This window comes from Podarcis pityusensis (genome assembly GCF_964106645.2).
Source record: "Podarcis pityusensis genome assembly, chromosome: 1".
In the NCBI taxonomy this organism is placed as follows: domain Eukaryota; kingdom Metazoa; phylum Chordata; class Lepidosauria; order Squamata; family Lacertidae; genus Podarcis; species Podarcis pityusensis.
The window spans coordinates 69,140,367-69,161,791 of NC_138028.1; the positions used below are offsets into that span (position 1 = coordinate 69,140,367).

A 21,425-nucleotide genomic window follows, 5' to 3' on the forward strand; every position below is an offset into this window, starting at 1 on the left:
GGGCGAGGGGAGCGCGAGGATACGTAAGCCGAACGCGACGGGAGCCGGTTTGGCCCATATGTCGAGCTTTCACGTCGCTCGCCTAGTCGTAACCGCGAAGAAGAAGAAGAGGAGCGAGGCCTCCTCTGCGCCCGGAGGGAGGCGGTGCCCGCGACCAGGAGCAGGATGCCGAGGCGCTGCGGGTGAGGCTCGAGCTCCCTCCGTTTCTTGGCTGCGGATACAGCGCCCCGAGCCGCCCTTCCCACCCGCCGCCCCTGCCCAGAAGCCTCGTTTCGCGGGCTCGGGAACTGAGGAAACCCCGCCCTCGGGCGTCGGGAGGCCCGGGAGCGCCCGTCTCCGCTTCCCTCCGGCAGCGTTTGGGCGCCTCGGGCCGCGAGCGGGGAGGGAGGAGAGACGGCGTCGTGGCGGCGGTTCTCCTCGAGGGGCTCCGGGTGGGTGTGGCGCTGCTGGGCGCGGCCCCGTGAGCTCTGGGACCTCGGAGAGAAGGGGGGCGCGGCGGGGCTGCCTTTCGCTCCTGAGTCCAGAGCGCAGCTTGGCAGGTGCCAGCCCCCCAAGGGGTCCGGCTGCCCTGCCGCTCTCTGCGGTTTCTTGTTGATTTGGGGCCGGGTCTTCCGATTCTCCTCCTCTTTCTCACGAGCACGCTCTGTTTCAAAACCGAGTTTGGAAAGTAAAGCTGTTGCCCTGCTCTGTGGGGCCTAAGTGGCTGACAACAACAGATACCCGTTCGCGGTACCTCTTGTGCTAAAACGAGGGTCAGAAAACCCAAGCACCTTCCAACCTCGAAAGGACTTTAAGCCACTTGTTTATCTGTTTCGTCAAATATATATATATATGTATACCGCTTTGTTGTGTAAAAAAAAAAAGCGCACAGACACACAAACAACCTCAAAGCGGTTTACAAAAACACTTGTGTCCCATATTATTTTGAAGTGCTGGATTCTCCTGTGATGTCAACGTAGGAAGAGGCTGGGGTTGGTATAACTGTTCAGCCACCCAAAAGAGTGTTGTAATTACTTGTTTTTAACAAAAGATCAGTTTGATAATAGATATATCAAACATGCTTTTCTTTACATGCTCACTGTGGTGAAATAGAGGAGAGGATTGCCTTTTTCTAGAATTACATGTTAGCGAATGGTTGAAACATTTGTTTTAAGGAGCTTCTTTCTGCTTGTTTGTTTTTGTGTACAAAATAGGTACATAGGATGTGATATCCTTTTACTTTTGTTAGGTAAAAAAAAGTTTTGCCTCGGATTTATTATGAGCATGTGATATTTGGTTGCTCATGAATCTCAGTTATTCTATATATAACTTCTAGAAGTTTGCAAAAATGGACTGCAAAGTAAATAAGACTTTTACAGAGTGTGCCGTGGTCTTGCAGTTCTTACATCTGGCATTCTCATTATGATTTTGCCTTGTATTCCTAGGAGTCTGTTGTATCCCTGCGTATCTGTTTTAGGAAATTAAAGCATTTGGTCTATTTACTATTTGGCAGTGATTAAAAGAATTTGTAAGCTAAACTACTATTTCTCAGTCCTTAAAGTACATGTTAGTAAGTCCTTATTTAAAATACATATATTTAAAACTAACATGGCAAATTGCAGCTTAAATTGTAGTAGTTTCTAAACCACATGTATAATTTAGGAAGTGTGTTCCATGTTCAACTTTTTAGATGCTCTTCCGATTAACAGTTTATTAAAACTTGCTGTACCCTGTTATTTTCTGGATGGCTTAACATGAATAGCCAAGCAATTCATGAGCAGGTGCTGCATTTTGGTCTACAAGGTTTTAATATAGCAGATGCATTGTGGTTGACTGTAATTGCATTTTGTGTATTACAGTTTCTGTTCACATAGTAAGTATATTCACAGGGGACTAAGTAAATTTGCCTTCTTGTTACAATAGTGCTTGTGGTTGTGCAATTTTGGTCTTGGTATCTGTACAGATCTTGGTGCATAGCTGTTAGCAATTTATTAAAAGTAAAAGATAAGCCCAATCTTGAGTATTTCATCCAATGTTGATTATTTCATACTAATACAGTACAACGTTTTTAAATTTGTTTATCAGAAACTCTCCAAATAAGTGGATCTGCCTTCTTGGATGCTGAGCTAAAGAACGTTATCATGGGCCAGCAGCTCTCAAGCCAGACACACTCTGCTATTAATAAGCTGCCAGAAAAAGTAGTCAAACATGTATCCCTGGTTCGAGAAAGTGGTTTCTTGACATATGAAGAATTTTTGGGGAGGGTAGCTGAAATGAATGACACGTAAGGCTTTTTCAGTTTATTCTTTTGCATTTAAGATTACTCAGTATTTGAAAGAACATCCTCCTTAACACTACAGGCAACTCCTTGTTTGCGCATATTTGGAACATGCCTGACCACCCACACATGTGCCATTTTTGGCTGTGGAATGACCGACATGTGCAATGACCCAAAATGCAACCCCTGCACAAATGGGAAGTTGCCTGTATTCCAAAATGAATGTGTTAGCTGTTTCTGGTGGTGGTGGGAAACCTAATGAAAGATATACATCAGATGTTCTATTCAGTGCTAGATAGTTCTGTCTCTTTGATTGTAGATGAGTAAAATATAGTCTAGCAGTTACATTAACGTTGAAATGTGCATGTTTATAAAATTCCACATGGATAGCCATTTTAGTATGTTGCAGAGAGGGAAAGCATTGTGGTATCTAACAATAATGTAGTGGTATAAGTTAGTGTTGGCTACAACCCATCTTATGAAGTGTATGTTCATAAAGTATTTTAGCCAGCATATGTGTAGCGGGAAGAAGAACTAATTTCTTTGGCAAGGTATTATATATGCAGCTGCCATCACAGTTTACAGTACTGGGTTAGATGGACCAATAATCTGTAAGGTAGCTCCATATATTCATATTCTTTAATTGCATTAAAATATATGCCCTCTGTAGGGGCACAGATGAGGATGAGAGATAGGAGACATAGGTAATGTGTTATCTTAGGAATCCCAAGCTGAGGAAGATTTATGAAAGCTACATCGTCATTTTATTGTGTATTAAAATATAGATGGTAGTTGTACATCCTCAAGGATGTCTGTTTCTTGTGTATGTACTAGAATTGGATCTCTAGATTAAAGTGTAGAATAGTGGCTGTTCTCATTTCTAATCTAGATTGAATTGTGATTTACAAATTTATTTCATACTGTGAAATAAATGGATGTTAAATAATTTCAGAACTGCCAAGTTGGGTTCTGGCCAGGACAAGCACCTGTTATTTGAAGTACAGCCAGGTTCAGACTCCACTGCTCTCTGGAAGGTAGCTGTTCGAGTAGTGTGTACTAAGGTAAGTTTGTAGAATGGTAAAATTTCTGTAAATGTTGATGCGTGGGGGTGGGGGTGGCATTTCTCCTATATCTTTGGTGGGGGTGGAACAGATATTTTTGGAAAATTGAATTTATTTCTTTTTCAATACTTGTTTTTTAAAGCGCTCTTTACATATCAAAAGTTACTTTGTTACTTTAGGAACATAAAATGCGTCGTGTATAACTTGGTTTCCATAGAATGCTGGGTATATTAAAAGCACTGTTTATTCAGACAATAATTGCAAATTGAATTTATTTTTTAAGTTTTTGTTACAAATGGAGTTACAAACTGCTGAACTGCAAGGAATCTAGTATCTCTTTGGTTCTGCCAGCTTAGGAGGAGGTGGCAAAAAACAAACAAACCCAGAAACCATCATTATAGTAAAACAAATTATTACATATTCAGAAAATTATTATGTCTTCTCCAGTCCTCAGTAGTGTCAGGCAAACATAAAAAGAGGTGAGGGGGAACAAAATTCAAACGAACAGTACATGAAATTTAATCTGTCTCTTTTTCTAAGACTTCCCTGTCAGTTTCTGTTTCTTCATATTTGTCATCCTATTTATCATGGATTTCTAAAAACTGAAAGTTTGCCATAGCTGCTACAAGTTTCTACGCTTTCACATGTCAATGTATTTCTTGATTTGATGTGAGTGTTTCCAAACAGATCAGTTTCTTTCACATGCTGCAGAAGATGGAGAAATCTTAAGTAGATAAGAAGCAATAGGCATCAGAGGCTGTGTTGTGCAAAGGCCTTGTTTGCGGGAGGGATATGCTTGGCAGAATCCCTTATTACATTCCTTGGCCAAATACCTGAATTTATTATTATTATTATTATTATTATTATTATTATTAACATTTGCTTATATAGCACCATCTATGTACGTGGCTCTGAACACATTTAAGATAGGAAATTTTACTGGGGGTGGGGCTCATACGATCTAAAACAATATAAACAATACAATAAAATCAGTAGAGCAGCATCACAAAATCCAAGGTCATTAAGGGAACCCAGTAAAAGAGTACAATCAATCATGTCAAAGGCACAAAAAAATCAAGAAGAATAAAGATGGAACGTAAACCCTTTGATTTGGTAACAAGAATGTCATTAGTATGCTTCATAAGTCATCTCAGTAGAGAATAAAATCAAGGGTCAAACTAAAATAAAGAAAACCCAGACAGAAAGAATAGACAACACACTCCAAGAGTTTAGAAGCAAAAGGCAGCAAAGAGATGGGACAATAACTAGAAAGAGAAGAATCAGTAGATTATTTTTTTTAAGAATAGGAGAAGCTGTAGCATGTTTGTATATTAGAGTGAATGAGCCAGAAGAAAGAGACATAGTAGTCAGAAGACAAGATGGAACCAGATCAAGAGGACAAGAAGCAGGATTGGAAGAGTCCAGCACACTGGACAGCTCCTCTACAGAAGAGGAAACAGTTGAAAGACTAAAGAAAGGGGAAGGAGCCCATAAAATCACCATAGGAAAGGAACAGAAACAGCAAAACCAGTATGAACAGTGTGAATCTTACTATCTCAAAAGGCAGCAAAATCCTGAGCTGAGAGGGAAGGAGGAAGAGGCAGTGGCGTCACATGGGGAGGGCCAGAGGGGCAGTGGCCCCAGGTCTCGCCAGCCCCTAAATAAAACATTTCAAAAACAAAAAAAACCTACGGTGGTGGGGCAGGGAGGGTTAAGAAAAAAGGTATCCAGATTCTCCCCACCCCACCCCCGGAAGTCACATCTCTGTAAGTATGTGAAAGTTGTTAATTCTCTGATTCATCTCAAAATATATTGAGAACTCAATATATTTTGGTTGGACTTTGGTCCCATACGTAACTACTTTTAAAGTCTCGGTGTTGTGTTGTTTAATGCAACCTTTACAGTCATTCACCCAAGTCACTAAAAGGGAAACTATATGGATGGCCTTTCAAATGACAGGGTCATTGTGAGCATTCTTAAGCCACCCACAGTGTGAGAAATCTCTGATCTTTGTACCATCTTTGAACTCTCTGTTTATGTCCTAGTTGGAGTGTGTATGTTTATAAACAAAGAATGCTGAGCATAGATAGTGAGGTGTTGAAGCAAAAATGGTAAGACTGCTTTCTGTATGTTTAGATAAACAAGACAAGTGGTGTTGTCGAAGCATCAAGAATCATGAACTTATATCAGTTCATGCAGCTTTATAAAGATGTCACGAGTCAAGCAGCAAGTGTTCTTTCGCAGAACATTGCCTCAGAAGGAGCTGCCGAGGATCTGTCATCTGTTGCATCTTGTCAGGCCAGCATTTTGATGGGAAGGTATCTCAGTATTCTAAGAGATCCATTTATGTTTGAAGTTGAGCACACAAATCTCTTCAGCTCATTATGTATACATATTCAAACTCTCTCTCTCATTCATATATATATATATATATATATATATATATGAATATTTTGCATAGAATAAAAGTTCAATGATTATGCTAGTAAGTCTTTCATCTCAACTTGGATGACAGTACGTCTAATTAACTATTACAGTTACAAACTTCTGTTTTGAGCTGTATGCAAATAATACATTGGTAGGTTGGTACTGCATTGAATGAGCACTTGGGAGCCTGTTTCAAATTTTGTATATAATCTTGAGATAGAGACATGTTCTTCCTGCAAAGAGGTTGTATAATGAAAATCATCTGTTTTGCAACAGAAGCAAATCTATTTGCCATGTAAACTGGCTATCCTTTTTGAAACATTGCTTGAAGCATAGTCTTTCTCCGGATATGATCTGTTTCCACTTTTACTGAAGGTGAACTCGAACAAATGCACACATGCTACCTTGAACAGGTTGCATAATGTTCTTATATTTCCTGTTAAAGACGAGTACAACTACAAATACAATGGCAGCAGTGGAACCCTAAGTGTGTCTATGCTTCTTACCTATAAAGAGCAGAATTACTTTTTACTTCACATAGCATTACAGAATCTTTTCCTTTTCAAGTATGTATGAAACAGTGCTTTAAACTGGGTTGCAGACTTACGATGATCTAAAGTGTTTGTCTGGAAACAAAATGTAATGGCTTGAATAAAATGGAAGCACTAGGCCACCTATGGCCTTAATAACTCTCTGGCATTGAATCAGTGGCCAACAGTAGGAACATGGGAAAACACTATTTTTTAAAAAAACCCAATAATACTGTTTTTTTATTTATTTTCATGTTACAGAAGATAAATTTTGATAAAACAATTGTTACAGCAGTAAACAATAAGTAACCTGTCCTTATAAAATTACATACTTTTATTATGCTATGTGTTAAAGTTTCATTTGATTACTCTAAGAGATTACACCACATTTCCCATGAGTGCTGAGTGGATTCCTGCCACAGTCTGAACAATTTATGTATTCAATAAACATTTGCCATATGTTATAAAAGGAATATGGATTGTGCTTGCCCTTTGCCGCTCTCACCTGGCATGTTAGTTTCTCAGCCAGTGCTATTGACCATACTCTGTTATACCAAGAATCAATGTTCAGCCTATCACTGGTTTTCCAGCATCAGGCTATCTCCATGACTCTATTTTTTGAAACACTTCCCCCCTCCCTATTTTATACATAGGGGTGGCCAATGTGGCACCCTCCTGATCTTATTGAACTTCAGCTCCCATCATCCCTGACTGTTGTCCATGCTAACTGGGGCTGGCATGCTGTGGTGGACACTATTCTGGCTACCCCTGGTCTGGTTTCAGTGAACAGTGTCATATAGTGATAGGCCCACATGAATCTTAGGTTTACTGAAATATTCTGGAAAGGGGATGGGTTGTATCTTGGTGTTAGAGGGCTTGCCTTGAATGCAACAAGTCACAGGCTCAATCCCCAGCATCTCCAGCCAGAACCCAGGGAGGACCCCTTCCTGAAATTCTTGAGAACCACTGTCATGAACTAATGGTCTGAGTCAGGATAAGGCAGCTTTCTATGTTCCTAGGAATCATTCTTCAATCCATATTCCTTGAGACATGTATTCTGTTACTTCCTCTTGCTTCAACTCTTATGTTTGTTTGATGTGATATGGGTGGTTTCTTTTGTTCATTGTATGGTGTTCAGAATAAAGCAGTCTCTTTGAATGCCATAGTTGTCCACCAGTATAGAACAAGGAACTAATCCTTGAGCTTTGTGGAGAGGGAAGGCCACATCATCTTACGTTCTCCAGGGTGCCCTAGGATTACACCTTAACTTTTAGTAGTAGCAAGGATAGAGCTGCGCATTGCATTCTTAATCTAATTTGAAGAAATTTTATTTAAATCTGAGCAACAATCAGAACTGTTCTTTGTGGCTGTTTATGTTTTTTGGCATGTGAAAGTTGCTTCTTAGGTAGGTCTTCAACTTAAACCCGGAAGACTTGGGGAACTGGTTCATAAATGGTAGCCTGTTTTCTAATGAGTAGACAGCAAGTTACTGGAATCTGTGCCTATTTTGTTTTAGATATTCAAAGTGATGAGTGTTTGCTCATCCTGAGGGATGGCTAGCTGTTCAAGGTAGTTTTAATGCCTAGTGGTGCTTATGGCAAATGTAAATAAAACATCTTTTTAATTAGGAGCAATATAGAGGGATTCTTGTTTTGAGAAGAGAACTGCTACATAAATAACATTCCTCAACAATGGAAAATATGAAAATATAGTATTCTAACCCTGGGTGTACATTTCTGCAGCAGTGATTTACTTTAGCGGCTGTGAGTTTCGTGTGCAGACATATCTTGGAGGATGAAAAATACCTGATATTTAGATCAAATATTCAAATGGAAAACAGCAGTTGACATGTGATCATAGAAAAATAAATACAGAGTACAGAAGAAGTGGGAATAGATTCAAGGACATAAAATGAATTTCTTGATCTCATGCAACAAAAATAGGGTGCCAAGAACTTGACTGCTGTAGGAAAATGTTTTCTTCTGGGCAGAGGAATATCATAATATAATCTTGTGTGCATACTATAATAATGCTGTTTGTCCTGTGTTTTCATGCACACATTAGCTTTACAGTGGTGCCTCGCAAGACGAAATTAATCCGTTCCGCGAGTCTCTTCGTCTTGCGGTTTTTTCATCTTGCGAAGCACGGCTATTAGTGGCTTAGCGGCTATTAGCGGCTTAGCGGCTATTAACGGCTTAGCGGCTATTAACGGCTTGGCGGCTTTAAAAAAAAGGAAACAAACTCGCAAGAACTCGCAAGACGTTTCGTCTTGCGAAGCAAGCCCATAGGGAAATTCGTCTTGTGGAACGACTCAAAAAACGGAAAACTCTTTCGTCTAGCGAGTTTTTCGTCTTGCGAGGCATTCGTCTTGCGGGGCACCACTGTATTTTGTGTTCAGAGCTGCAGCAACAAAACTATACCAGTAGTGAAGCAAACCCCAGCATTGACAGTTCTCTAGACATTCTCTTTATTCTTAGTGGGGAGAATTATGATTTTATCTGTCTCTGCATTTAAATGATGCATATAACTACTAGTGCTAATACTGTTTAATGGGAGTGCTTTGGCCAACTTGCATCTTGCAAACATTTTGTCCCCTATCCAGAAAGACAGGCCTGATAGTGCTCTGCATGGAAGTTGCTGGAACCAGACAGAACACATTTTCCTGTGTTCAGATGAAGTAGAACCAATAGCTATGCATGTATATATGCAGAAATGCATAAAGATCAAAGGTGGCTAGCCCACATGAATTGTGCCCACTTACAAATGTGGAGAAGCATTGAATCCACCCTTTCTGGGCGATATGCTCTGATTTTTAACACTCAGCATATATTATGCTGATTTATTATTTATTTAAAACATTGGTACCTTGCTCAACGCGACTAACTGCAAAATCAAACCATATAACCATAAAACAAAACCATATAACATCAGTTATAAAAACATTAAAACTAAAAACAACTGTAGAAAAGCAATAACAATGTACCAGCAATAAAGATTATTCCAAACAAGCAGAAACATAAAACTATTTCAGTGAAACAACTATCTAGAAGCCAAAAGCTGCGTTTACAAAGATTGGTTTGGATAGTTTATGGAAGGCCATTAAAGGGGAGCGTGAGATATACCTCCCTTTGAGAAAGTTCTCTTCTCTATAATTGTGCTGCGGAAGCTAGTGGCTTTATATGTATTGGTTTTATATTGGATTTGTTTATAGAGAGCAGCTGTTTTGTATGCAACAGGAGATTGCTGGATCAGACCAGTTGAGATAGGCTAGAAAACCTAAATGTAATGCAGTAGATATTACGTGGCATAGCCACCCATGAGCTGGACACCATATTATGAAATACAAACATGCACAACAAAAATAAAAGTTTATAAAGAAGAAACATGCTGAGCAATGCCAAAATATAAATTTATCCCACTTCTAATTGCTATGATTGGGAATAATAGTTTTATCTGTATTGTAGGGTGAAACAGCTGACTGATGAGGAAGAATGTTGCATCTGCATGGACGGACGAGCTGATCTGATCTTGCCATGTGCTCACAGCTTTTGTCAGAAATGCATTGATAAATGGTAAGTTTGTGACACAGGCTCTGATTGCATTATTCTGTGAAGCGGTCCTGTGAAATTTGACCACTTTCCCTAGAATAAATTTGCTGAAAGGCACTGAACTAACACATCACTAGCTTTGTCTTGTAACAACAAGAATAGAAACCATTGATTTTGGTAGATAGCATGAGGTAAGGGATGTGTTATGTGGGAGCAACAAGCGAACTGGATTTTGGCAAGAAAATGTGTTCCTTTGTTGGGCATTCCCTGTTTAATCTCTTAAAAGATAAACTCTTCAGGACAAATGCCTGGCAAGTTGCTAATGTCAAATCAAATTGCTGTTCATGTCAGCATCAGTCTGCATATATATATTTAAAACAAAGGACTGAATTCAACTAAACAGTTGCACTAGCTGAAGCCAGTGTGAGTCCTAATTACACGATGGAGCTCTGCCCCCACAATCAGACCAGTGCACGGGGGAAGGGCAGAGCAGAAATGTGTGCATTGTCAGTTTGTGCTTTTGCACAGTTTTGACTCCCAATGTTGACAGTGTTCAGATAATGGAGAAACTGCTTCAAACTGGAGCTTTTGCTCTGTTTTGAGTATGGAGTTACTTCAGAACCTTAAAAATGAAGGCTTGAAGGTATTTTGAACTGTGGTTTGTATCTGTATAAACTCTACTCAGAATAGACCCATTGAAATTAAGTTAGTCAAGTCCATTCCTTTCATACTTTTGAGTATGACTAAGATTGAATACAACCCTTTGAAATTATTACAGCACATTATACCTATATACCTTTAACTAATGATGCTTTGTGTAGGAAACAGCTTCTAAGTATCCAAGAAATGATATGTCTTTAATAGAATTGCAGCAGGGAAGATAGCTTCTGCACTTAGGGCAGCAGCCACCTGTGGTGCAAAGCAGATGCAGCTTGACTCTATTCCAAACTAGGCTTGAGCAAATAGTCAACTAGACAAAATGGTTTATGTAATCTGGTTTCAGGATTTAAAACCTAAAATCTTGTGACTTTTTTAAATAACTAATGTCTCATGTTCTAGTCTGTCTAGATTCCGAAGATAAACAGGGCTGCCAGTTCCATTTGAAAACTGAATGGAATCTCAGGAATCTCTAGAGGGCCCCATTGGAATAAAATTTTAATAAAAACATTCACGGAACTCTGTTAACATTTGGGCATTAGTGATTTCCAAGATGAACATTAAACAGCATTATTCTTTCATACCACAGCACTCTGTTGTTTTACCAGGGATTTTTTTTATTTGACTCTGGAAGGGGATGTTACCAGTCTATCTGACACTGCTAAATACCTCCTGCAAGAACATTGTTCAGTTTTGACACAACAGCTTCAGGATGTTCACAAACTGGGAAGAATCCACAGTGCTGCCCTTTGAATTGAAAGATTTCAAAGGGAGGTCATAAGAGGAAAAGGGAGGGGGGGACAGGAAAAAAGGAAGTTAAGGGTGTATAGATTGACTTTGTGTACCCTAAGCACTGATTATAGAAGAAGTAATGGTTTTAAATTACAGAAAGGTTGGCTTCGGATTAATAATTGGAGAAGATCCTATTTGGGGAAATTCCCAATGATAAAAGCAACAGAATATAATCAGTTATAGGGGTACTGTTCCTTGGTGGATTTCAAGAAAAGGCATGCTAGTCATGTATTGAGGATTGTTTGGATATTTCTCTTCTATGGTAGTTCTAACATACTGCAGTAAATCTTCTCTAGTCATGCCTCTAATATTCCATTCTAACTTATAAGCAAAGGTAGCAATGGGTATTATTAATACTTCTTAAACTGTGTGATACTGACTTTTTTCTTCTGGCTTGTTACACAGGAGTGGTCACCACAGGAATTGCCCTATATGTCGTCTGCAGGTGACTGCAGCCAATGATTCTTGGGTGGTATCAGATGCACCTACAGAAGAAGATATTGCTACCTACATACTCAACATGGTAGATGAGGCAGGCCAGCCTCACAGACCCTGACAGGAACAAAGCCCATTGCCTTGAAATCTTAAAAGATTTCATTTATTGTTTCATTTCCTCATTGTATTGCTTTCTATAAAAGTCATAGGTCTTTAAAAGTGACCATTTGTCTATGAGCCAGTTGTACACGTTTATACTTTTAAATGCTCATCAATAATTTCTCTGCACGTAGCACCTGCAGAAAGATATGTTAAGAGTTTTCTGACTTTCTATGAGACACTGGAATAGCTAATATTTGAGTTCTAGTATAAGCTCTTCTGTGATCATTTGTTGAAACTGAATTTCAATATAGATGGTCCAGAAGAATGTGGGAAGTTGCTGAGGGCCTGTTGTTCTAACACTCAGAAGCAATCCTTCTTTATGCAAGTATGTGTGTATGGCTCATGCCTGCCTGCTTACATGAATAGGAATTTGTCCCACATTTACATTTCAGTAACATCTACTGGCCCCTTGTGGCTTGCTTAGTATTGACAAATGCTTCCTTAAATCACCACTAATTGTAGCATGTTGTTTTGAGTCAAAATTTTCTGATGGCACACAATTTTGATAAAATGGCTTTTGCATTCTTGTTCAGGGAGAATGAGTTGTCTAGTCAACATCAAATAACTTCAAAAAACTTCCCAGGTTCACCAAGTCAGAGCTGCTTGCATTCAGGAATAAATGTGTTCATACCTTTGCTGATCACAGACGACCCAAAGTTTCTGATCACGCAACGTAGCATCTGGCTTTCAAGCTTTTCTAGACTTCCATTGTTAAATCACCATTATAACCGCAAAAAAAAAGAGATGGTGATCTGAGGTAAATAGATGGTGCTAGACTCCTTTCTACAGGTGCAATATGCTTTACTGTAACAAGAAGGAATGTGTTCTCTGACCACAATTGCTTTGCTTTAATGTCTTATGGAATCTGTAACCCTGAAGCCTGTACTACTTGTTCTTAGGAGTATTGGTACCAGGACTGGATCCAGGTTTAAGGGTGGCACTCAGCAGATTATCTTCTTTTGGGCCCTCAGATTACTTTGTTAGTGGCAGATGGCTGCAAGCAACCATTTTACATTTCTAACAGCATCCTGGAGGAACTCTGTATGGAGGCATTATGGAAAATGACAACTTAGAGGAGGGATGGGGAACCTTTCTAGCCTTGTGGTCCAGGTTGTTAATGCCCCCACCTTGTGCAGGAGTTTGGCAGGTGGCCAGTGGCTAGAGATGCACACCTGTCAGTTGTCTAATGTCACAATGTCTAGTGACATTTTTGCCCATAGGGGTCTACAGAAGCCTCCTTCAAAGAACAGGGCAAGATAAGACTTGAAGTTGAGCTTCTGAAAATGTTCACAGAAGCCACTGTCAAATGCTGTCTTGCCCTGCACTTTGAAAGGGGTTTTGCAGGCAGCATGATTGGCAATGTCTGCAAATACCCTTTTGGCCAAGCTCTACCCTTACCTGCTGCACATCTGGGATTGCTGGAAATGTGTGAATTGTAACACTGCTGTTTGAGATTATGCTAAAGTTTTGCAGATACTTCAAGTTACTTGCAGGTTTAAAATACTGGTTAAAGACTTGTAGAATATATCTGAACTTTGCATTACAGAAGATGACAGATATTTCTGGCTTGTTTGAAGCCATCAAGTTCAATCTAGACAATTACAATATGGCTCAAGTTGTTTCCCCCATCTATAATGACTTGCCAAAATCAGAAATTAGACAGCAAATTAGACTACTGAATTCAGTGACATCTTTGACTTTGAACTCCAGTGTTAGGTTGTAATCCTGATATAATTTTCTTGGAAATGGTTCTCACTGCTAATTGATGAACTTCAATGGGTTTAAAATCATAGTGAACATTGAAGGGTTTGGGGATTTTTTTGTTGATTGTAAAAGTGATCATGTTAATTTTCCCCACCCTTGTCCAAAGTATTAGGAATTGGCAGAAGTGCCTAATGTTTTAACAGCAAGCGTTTTAAACCTAGTAAGCTCTTAAGTCTTCCTACTTTAGTGAAGATTATCTTATCTGTTGTTAATATGACTTATACTTTGATTTTTTTAAATGTTAGGGTAATATTCAATGCTAGTCCTACTCAGAGTAGATGCAGTGAAGTTAATGGATATAGCTAACTTAGGTTCATTATATTCAGTGAGTGTACTTGAAGTAGGACTAATTTGAATAGAGTTCATTGAGTCCTAGATAAAGCCTTGCATACCAGACTCAAGCAGCTTGAAATTGGCCCGGTTTGCATGTCACAATAAGTTGACGTTTTAATTGTGAACTTGCCTGCCCCCTCCCATGAGCAGTAAGCCAGAAATAAAGGTTTGTTGTGACTTGCTGTGTGTGTAGCAAAACCTATCTACATTTCTACCACATAAGCCATAGAATGGATTGTTCAAACAAGGTGGGAAGAGAAAGCATGGTAGAAGTGGAGGTGTGTTAATGATTAAACTTACAAAAACAAACTGGCTTGTTTTGAAATGCTAACAAGGCTATGAGTATGTAGTCTATAATGTAAAGATGCAGGGGTACTTTTGATTCTAACACTAATAATGAAGCTTGTAAATAGGTGTAAACTTTGTGATATGTATAGCATTTTAAATTAATAAGTATACACAGTGGTGGAAGTACTGTAAAATGTATCTTGTTAAAATGTAGGCCACTTTACTCCTCTGTGCCACTACTGTTCCTCTCTTCTGCCTCCATGTCACTGTAGTTTTGTCCCTGTCTCTGTCTCTGAGTATTAAAAGGACTGGCAGCTCTCTAAGGCTATGAGAGTTTACTCCGAAGCCCATGGAGAAAGATGCAGTTCATCACTGAGCAGCTTTCCCATGTGCTCTTGACAGACACCCTGCACATGGCAAAATTACAAAGCTGCTTGAACTTACAGATGAGCAGTAATCCCAATAGTGCAAGGGTTTCTGCTTGCGCAGTGGGACCCCACTGCCCCTTGTGCCCTCAAATCTGCTGCACAGTTGGGAGAACCAGTCAGACAGATTTAGGGCACTCACAGGGGGAAATGGTCCATTATGCAAGCAAGAAATCCTTGCTGTACATTGGATTTCACCCAGTATGTGTTACCACCAAAAACACCATTTATGTTTAAAACTGTAATATAATTCAATATTGGAAGAAAACTTGATTTGTCAATTTAATAATGTTGAATAGTTTTAGAACTATGACTTTTTTAAACAGTGAATTTTCAGCAAAAGTTGAATTATGTGTAGCTCAAGAAAAAAATGCATTACTTCCCTGTTTTGCATTAATGTGAATATTTCTTAAGGGTTTGATAAAGAGTGTTAATAGCTATTAAACTTTCCAATGTATTATATTGTTGTGAATATTGTGCAATAAACACTTCAGTCTCCTTCAGCTTTGTGCAATACTTGAAAATCCTGCCACCAGACCGCAGAAGAGAACCGTTTCTTATAGAGAAAACTGTTGTGTTTATTTCAATAAATTAGTTGTCTTCTTAGGCATCAGGTCCCTGAATGCAGGGGTTTACACTGGAACATAGGTGCTGTGGTAAATAAAAAGTCAGCAAAAGTGGCTATGGGTGTGATAGATTGCTTCCTTTAGTTCCAAAGTGTTACTGTAGGTCCTCAGGGATAAAATTAAATTAGGGTAGTATTTGTCACATTCTTTCACCACCATTTTTATGGATTACAAGTAAATATAATCTTCATTTTGGCTCTTCTGGAAAATTAAATCTAGCAATGGAAGGGTCCTGAGACCCTGTTTATCTTAGCCTTCTAGAATACAGAGGTTCCAGCTGGGAAACAATTCATAAACATCTGCTTAATACTGTATACTAGCTATAATGAAGATCTTTCAAGAAAATGCTTGTCCTTGGTTGTTCAAAATGCTTGTTCAAGGGTAGGACATTCCATAACCATAAAAATAATTCAAAAGTGTGAACTTTAAACAAATTCTTAGGCCCGCTTACTCAAGAATAAATGCTTAAGCTCAGTAGGACTCATGTTTAGGATTTCTGCTTAAGTTACCTAGTGCACAGAGTAGAATGTAAAACAACCATAAACCTTTAATCAAAACTAAGAAATCTTATATAATTTCCTAGTTAGCACAGCTGGTACACACCATGTGACCATGTGTATAGCAGCCTTAAGGGAAGTTTTAAATGCAGACTTTTCTGCACATACTCTTAATTTCTTAATACAGTAAGCCCGCAATTTACGTGTGGGTTACGTTCTAGGGCCTGACAGATTTGAACAATGCTGGACAGCCAAGGGAGAGAAGACTTCTGAGTAGACATACATAGGACTGCTCTATAAGTTTCAGACCCTATGCCAGTACACCATAAGAAAACATAATGGTAAATCAGCATAAACATTTATGACTGATGTTGCTAGTCACCAAAGGACAATTTAAAAGATTTAATGAAACTACAAGAGCAATGGCCACACCTACGATTTATTGTGGGTTTTTTGTGGGGTATAGACAGACAAAATGTAGACAAAAGTAAAAGTGGTGAATAGGTTTTCCTATCATGTGCAACCAGGAAAAACATGCAGCTCTTTGGTCATATTCTTTTTCTTCCCTACATTCATTGCAATACAGATCAAAGAGTGTACACAAACTAGAGATTAAAGTGCCATAGATCCTTGCCTACTGCTAGCTAAGCATGGCAAAAGAGGTGCATGTGTGCTACCAGAAGCTACAGCATGTTGCTTGTTTCAAAGCAGACACGTATCCCAGATGCAAACACTATAAATATTATGCCTAGATTTGGAGTGCACTTTTAAACGTTAATTGCAGCATAAAGAAGATTCAGACCCTGCATCTGAATATGTACAGCAGCCCTAACTATGCTTACGGAAACTGGACTTGGCAGCCAAGTCTGACGCAATGTAAGACTCCTGATCACCAGGCAGCTCTCCCCCCTGCAGTTGCTCATGTCCTCTTATGTTCATAGGCTTCTGTCCTTTGCACGATACCGTGGCTATTTTGACAGTGCAGTAATCTCTTCTGTCTTCATTGCATCAGCTAGGAAACTCAGCTCGTTGCATAGGTTCTCATATCTGTAAGCCATCCGAATCTGTGCAACATTAGTCTTTCGAATGTCATTTCCTTCAGGCCCTTCACTGGAATAGTTTGTCCCTATGCACTTCTGTTTTTCCTAAGGATGAAACAACGTTTAAAGATGATAATCAACTTAAAGTTGCTTTGAATTTTAAAGGAAATGTTTTTTTCTTAAAAAAACAAACCATTAGGGCTTGGATGGGACAATAGATGTCTCTCCTACCCAGCAAAAGCAAGAAAGAGACCCGAGACCAGTGGTTGCTCCTAGATGATGTTAGATTACAACTCTAATCACACCTAAGTGTTGGCCATGCTGGCTGACCTGATGAAGTTTAAGTCCAGCAACATCTGGAGGGCAACATGTTAACCACCCACACCATGGAGGGAGTCATCTCAGCAGCAGCATTTATTCTGGCAGAGGAAAAAACTGCCAAAAAAGAAACAGCAGCTGAGGGCGATGAGAAGGTAGATGGCAGTAATACAGACTTCAGTTGTAATGCCATAATCTGAGGGATTGTTGACTCAAAATGGCTGACATCTGGAGGCTGCTTTGAATAGCTTCCAGTAGCAGCTTCCTTGTACATGTTGCATAGCGCCTAAACACATGGATCTGGGATGATTCCATATCACTCACGGACGTAAGAGAATAATTTCTCTGGTCCTTGTAATGCGTTCCTACACAAAATGGATTTAAGACAATTCCATGGGAGCCATTTCATAAGGCCACCATGTAGTAACCATTTTGTTATATAACTTGGCCTCCATTCACTCTCTAACTCTGGGCAGTCAATCACGCAATTTTTCCCTCTGTCAAAAAACCCAGTCAGGATATTCAGCCACTGCCTTCCCTTTCAGCTTTCAGACTATCCTATCAGATGATAAATATGCATCCACATGTTTAATACAACGTGACTGCAGTCCCCATTCTGATCAGGCTTCCAGCTGCACTCAGATTCTAGCTTGACATGTAACACAAACAGCAGCACATACAAAACAGAACTTCCTGCAGCGCACGGAATTTACCTTATGCGACAAACCACTTTGTAGTACACTGTTCCTTGCTAATTCACACAAGTCACAAGTGCTCAGTTTCCACACTTGAGCTGCTATGGCATATTCCTCCATCAGTGCTTCCTTCAAACATAAAACATAATTATTTACTAGCTATGTAAACACACTCATATACTTGTAAATAAGTTCAGTTAAGACAACTGTCTAATGGTTATTGGACCATCTCAAGTGGTGAGCTAATTGCTGAGAACTGCAGACATCATTGCCAACTGAGTTGTAGTTCTTAGGAAGGTATGCCTGGAGACAGACAATATATATGTTTATGTATTCAAGATTTAGGATTTAAGCACAAAGTAAGGAAGCAAACAGAAAGCCAGCCAAGAGCCAGGTGAGGAGTCATTAGAAATGCGTGGTTGAGGACCTGCAGGATTCTAAGCTCCCTTGTTCCCTTGGCATCCCATCAAAAAGAACCCTCAACTATGCAAAGTCCTGGGACTGACATAGTTAATTCCCTCCTACTGAGAGGAAGGGAAAGTAAGAAAAACTGTCCTCCTGGCTTCAGCAATCCAACAGGCCTTAGGAAATGATAGTATTTCTCTCTCTCACACACACAGCTAACATAGGATTGTTCTGGAACCGACTGTTGGACTATGAATGATATTAAATGCCAGTCCAACTCAAGAGTAGACCCACTGAAGTTAGTAAACATAACTAGCTTAGGTTCATTAATGGTCATGATTCTACCCTGAGTAGGAGTTGAATATTATATCATGGCTGTAACCCTACGCTCATGGAATACAGAAGGACTTTCTTCCACGTGAACATACATTTGACTGGGCTACTTCTTGGGTTGATGGGGGGGATTTATATTAATTCATTTTGAAATGCAGTGAACTTCCAAAATTACTTACTTTTGTATAGTGGAACTGCATTGGGTCATCTGTAGACAGAGAAACATGGAGTCCCTTGTGTAGAAATTCTCGGAGTGGGTTTTTTGAATACTCCAGGAATAGGCTGTTGTTGCTAAGAGGGGACATGGCAATGGGGATTTGTGCAAGATAAAAAAGATACTGGAGAACTGGACTCTGGACAAAAATAACAGAGAGAGCCATTATTCATTGGTACAGAAAGATAACAGGAAAGGAGATATTCAGTCAGAGGAAATGGAAAACGCTTGACTTCAATCATTAAACTTGGGAACATTTTAACCCTTCCTTTTCTTCCTAGTATTGTGACGGCTGCTTTTGTATTATTATTTTGTGTACTTTACAATTATCTGTTTAAATAAAGTTTATTAGCAATTTAAAAAATAAATAAATACATGGGATATTAAACCAATGATTTACCATGAACTGAAGTGTTAAATATAAATGCATTCTGTTTGTAACAAATGAACTGTGAATTTAGAACAACCCAGCCCCTTAAAAGCCAGGATTCTGCAATGCAAAACCTCAAATCTTTGACCAAATGACAGCCCCACGTTCAGTGACCAAAGTGTGATTTCGTATATGTAACCAAAACTACATTTTCCTTGTTACAGAGTCTGTATTTTGAGAAATGACCTGAGCTCCATGAAGGCAGTGAGAACAGGCATAATAAAGCATAGGTGGATTCAGAAAGAGGACCAAAAATGGAGAATGAGAAACAGAACTGCTGCATGAATGCTGGGGATAACCTCACAGCAGCTCCTCCTTTGGGAACAACAATGGCATACTTAACTGCTCTCACAGAAGGGCACACAGTTTTGTTTTTCTAACAACATCTAAGGCAGAGGTTTCCAAACTTTTCATGTTGGTGACACACTTTTTAGACATGCGTCATTTCACGACACAGTAATTCAGTTTTGCTAGAAAAACGGGGTTAAATTAACCCCTTTCCAGTGCCTGGAGGAGTGCAGGGAGTGTTCACGCACACACTACCATGTCACAGTTTGGAAAGCTCTGGTGAAGGTTTCTAAACTGTGGATATTAGAATTGTATTGTCTCAAGTCTGCCACCCAGTGGACAATTGTTTTAAAAATTTATAGATGACATCTTTCATATTTGCTGACATTCTAACGTTCTAACCCTATATGGTTATATTTTATACTAGATGAATTGCAAAGGGCTGTACCTTCTTCAGCAGTAATCCATGGGAAATGTTGTCTGCAGTAAGAAATGCTGACACCAGGTGAGTGATTGATCCAGCTTCTCCACAATGAGGCCGAAACAGGAAGGTGCTCATGCCTCTTTCCCTACAGAAATTTAAAATAAACCAAATTTTTAAAAATTGTCATCATGCACTCACACTTTGTAACTAATTCCCAAGTAATTATAAAATAACTTGTATTATTCAAGCTCACAACATCTGTTACATTAGCAAGCAAACTTCACCTGAGACAATGAATGAAGTGAGGCCTAAGGTGATAAACAATCCCACCATTAAGGCCAGTCCCACCATTAAGACAAAACTAACGGCTAATTATTATTATTTTGGCAGCTAACTATTACTTACTGAATTTATCTTTTTACCGTCATGGAAGGGCAAGAGGTGCTTGTGGGGTTTTCCACCTCAAGTGACAAAAATAATTTGGCTGGTCTTGGCCATGATACATCTTGACTAGGGATGGGAAAGTGCCATTTGTTTCTCTGCTTCAGGCAGCAAAAAGTATTGGGCCAGCCCTGCTTTACTGTGCTCAGTAAGGCTTCCTCCCCGTTAAGTGTGTTTATGATTGCAGCCCAAAGGACTCATTTCAGGCCACAGGGTAACTAAACTGTGGGCCGATTGTAGTTTCTGTGGAATAACAGAGGCAACTTTTCCCTTAGCATTACAACTAATCCAGAATGCGGCTGCCAGACTGGTGATTGGGAGCAGCTGCTGGGACCATATAACACCAGTCCTAAATGATCTACAATGGCTCCCAGTACATTTCCAAGCTCAATTCAAAGTGTTGGTGCTAACCTTTAAAGCCCTAAGTGGCCTCAAGCCCTGTATACCTGAAGAAGCTTCTTCACCCTCAGCGTTCAGCCTGGACACTGAGATCCAGCTCCAATGGCCTTCTGTTGGTTCCCTCACCGCAAGAAATTAAAGTTACAGAGGGCCTTCTCGGTAGTGGCGCCCTCCCTGTGGAACGCCATCCCATCAGATGTCAGGGAAATAAACAACTATATGACTTTTAGAACACATCTGAAGGCAGCACTGTACAGGGAGGTTTTTAATGTTCAAGGTTTCTTATGTTTTTAATATTTTGTTGGAAGCCACCCAGAGTGGCTGAGGCAACCCAGATGGGTGGAATAATAATAATAATAATAATAATAATAATAATAATAATAATGGCATCAGCTTGAAAACAAATAAAAGGCAGGGAAGATGCATGTCTGTGAGTTCACCAATTTCATCATATTTATTAACTGCAGCAGTTTCCTTCATTCCCATACCGAAAACAAACCAACCCAAAGAAGTAGTTAAATCACAAGACTGGACAGCAAGCAAGTTCCAGTGTAGTAAATTTCACTCCTATAGTTTTTTGTGTGTTTTTTTAAAAGACAATGTTCTCAAGCAAAAAATGTTCAAGACTAAATTAAT

At 39.5% G+C, this 21,425-nt stretch overlaps 2 protein-coding genes across 6 annotated transcripts in view; one reads left to right on the top strand and one right to left on the bottom strand.

The window, feature by feature from the left end:
- Nucleotides 1-5: 5 nt before the first annotated feature.
- On the top strand, nucleotides 6-15,182 carry RNF141 (ring finger protein 141). 2 transcript variants are annotated; one of them, XM_081013436.1, is made up of 6 exons: nucleotides 6-182; nucleotides 2,065-2,263; nucleotides 3,210-3,318; nucleotides 5,455-5,636; nucleotides 9,740-9,847; nucleotides 11,678-15,182. In XM_081013436.1, the coding sequence occupies exons 1-6, from the start codon at nucleotides 59-61 to the stop codon at nucleotides 11,826-11,828; spliced, it is 873 nt and encodes a 290-aa protein (XP_080869562.1). In that variant the 5' UTR covers nucleotides 6-58; the 3' UTR covers nucleotides 11,829-15,182. The 2 variants fall into 2 exon arrangements, with proteins under 2 accessions (XP_080869562.1, XP_080869563.1); XM_081013437.1 differs by lacking the exon at nucleotides 6-182 and adding an exon at nucleotides 305-431.
- Nucleotides 15,183-16,222: 1,040 nt separating this feature from the next.
- AMPD3 (adenosine monophosphate deaminase 3) overlaps nucleotides 16,223-21,425 on the bottom strand; it is a 33,526-nt gene continuing 28,323 nt past the window's right edge. For all 4 annotated transcript variants that reach the window (XM_081013191.1, XM_081013193.1, XM_081013194.1 and 1 more), the window contains exons 12-15: nucleotides 19,974-20,094; nucleotides 18,773-18,946; nucleotides 17,874-17,984; nucleotides 16,223-16,947 (exon numbers count right to left, since the gene is read on the bottom strand). In XM_081013191.1, coding sequence (XP_080869317.1) covers nucleotides 16,771-16,947; nucleotides 17,874-17,984; nucleotides 18,773-18,946; nucleotides 19,974-20,094 — 583 coding nt within the window. In that variant the 3' untranslated portion in view covers nucleotides 16,223-16,770. The remainder of the gene's footprint in view (nucleotides 16,948-17,873; nucleotides 17,985-18,772; nucleotides 18,947-19,973; nucleotides 20,095-21,425) is intronic.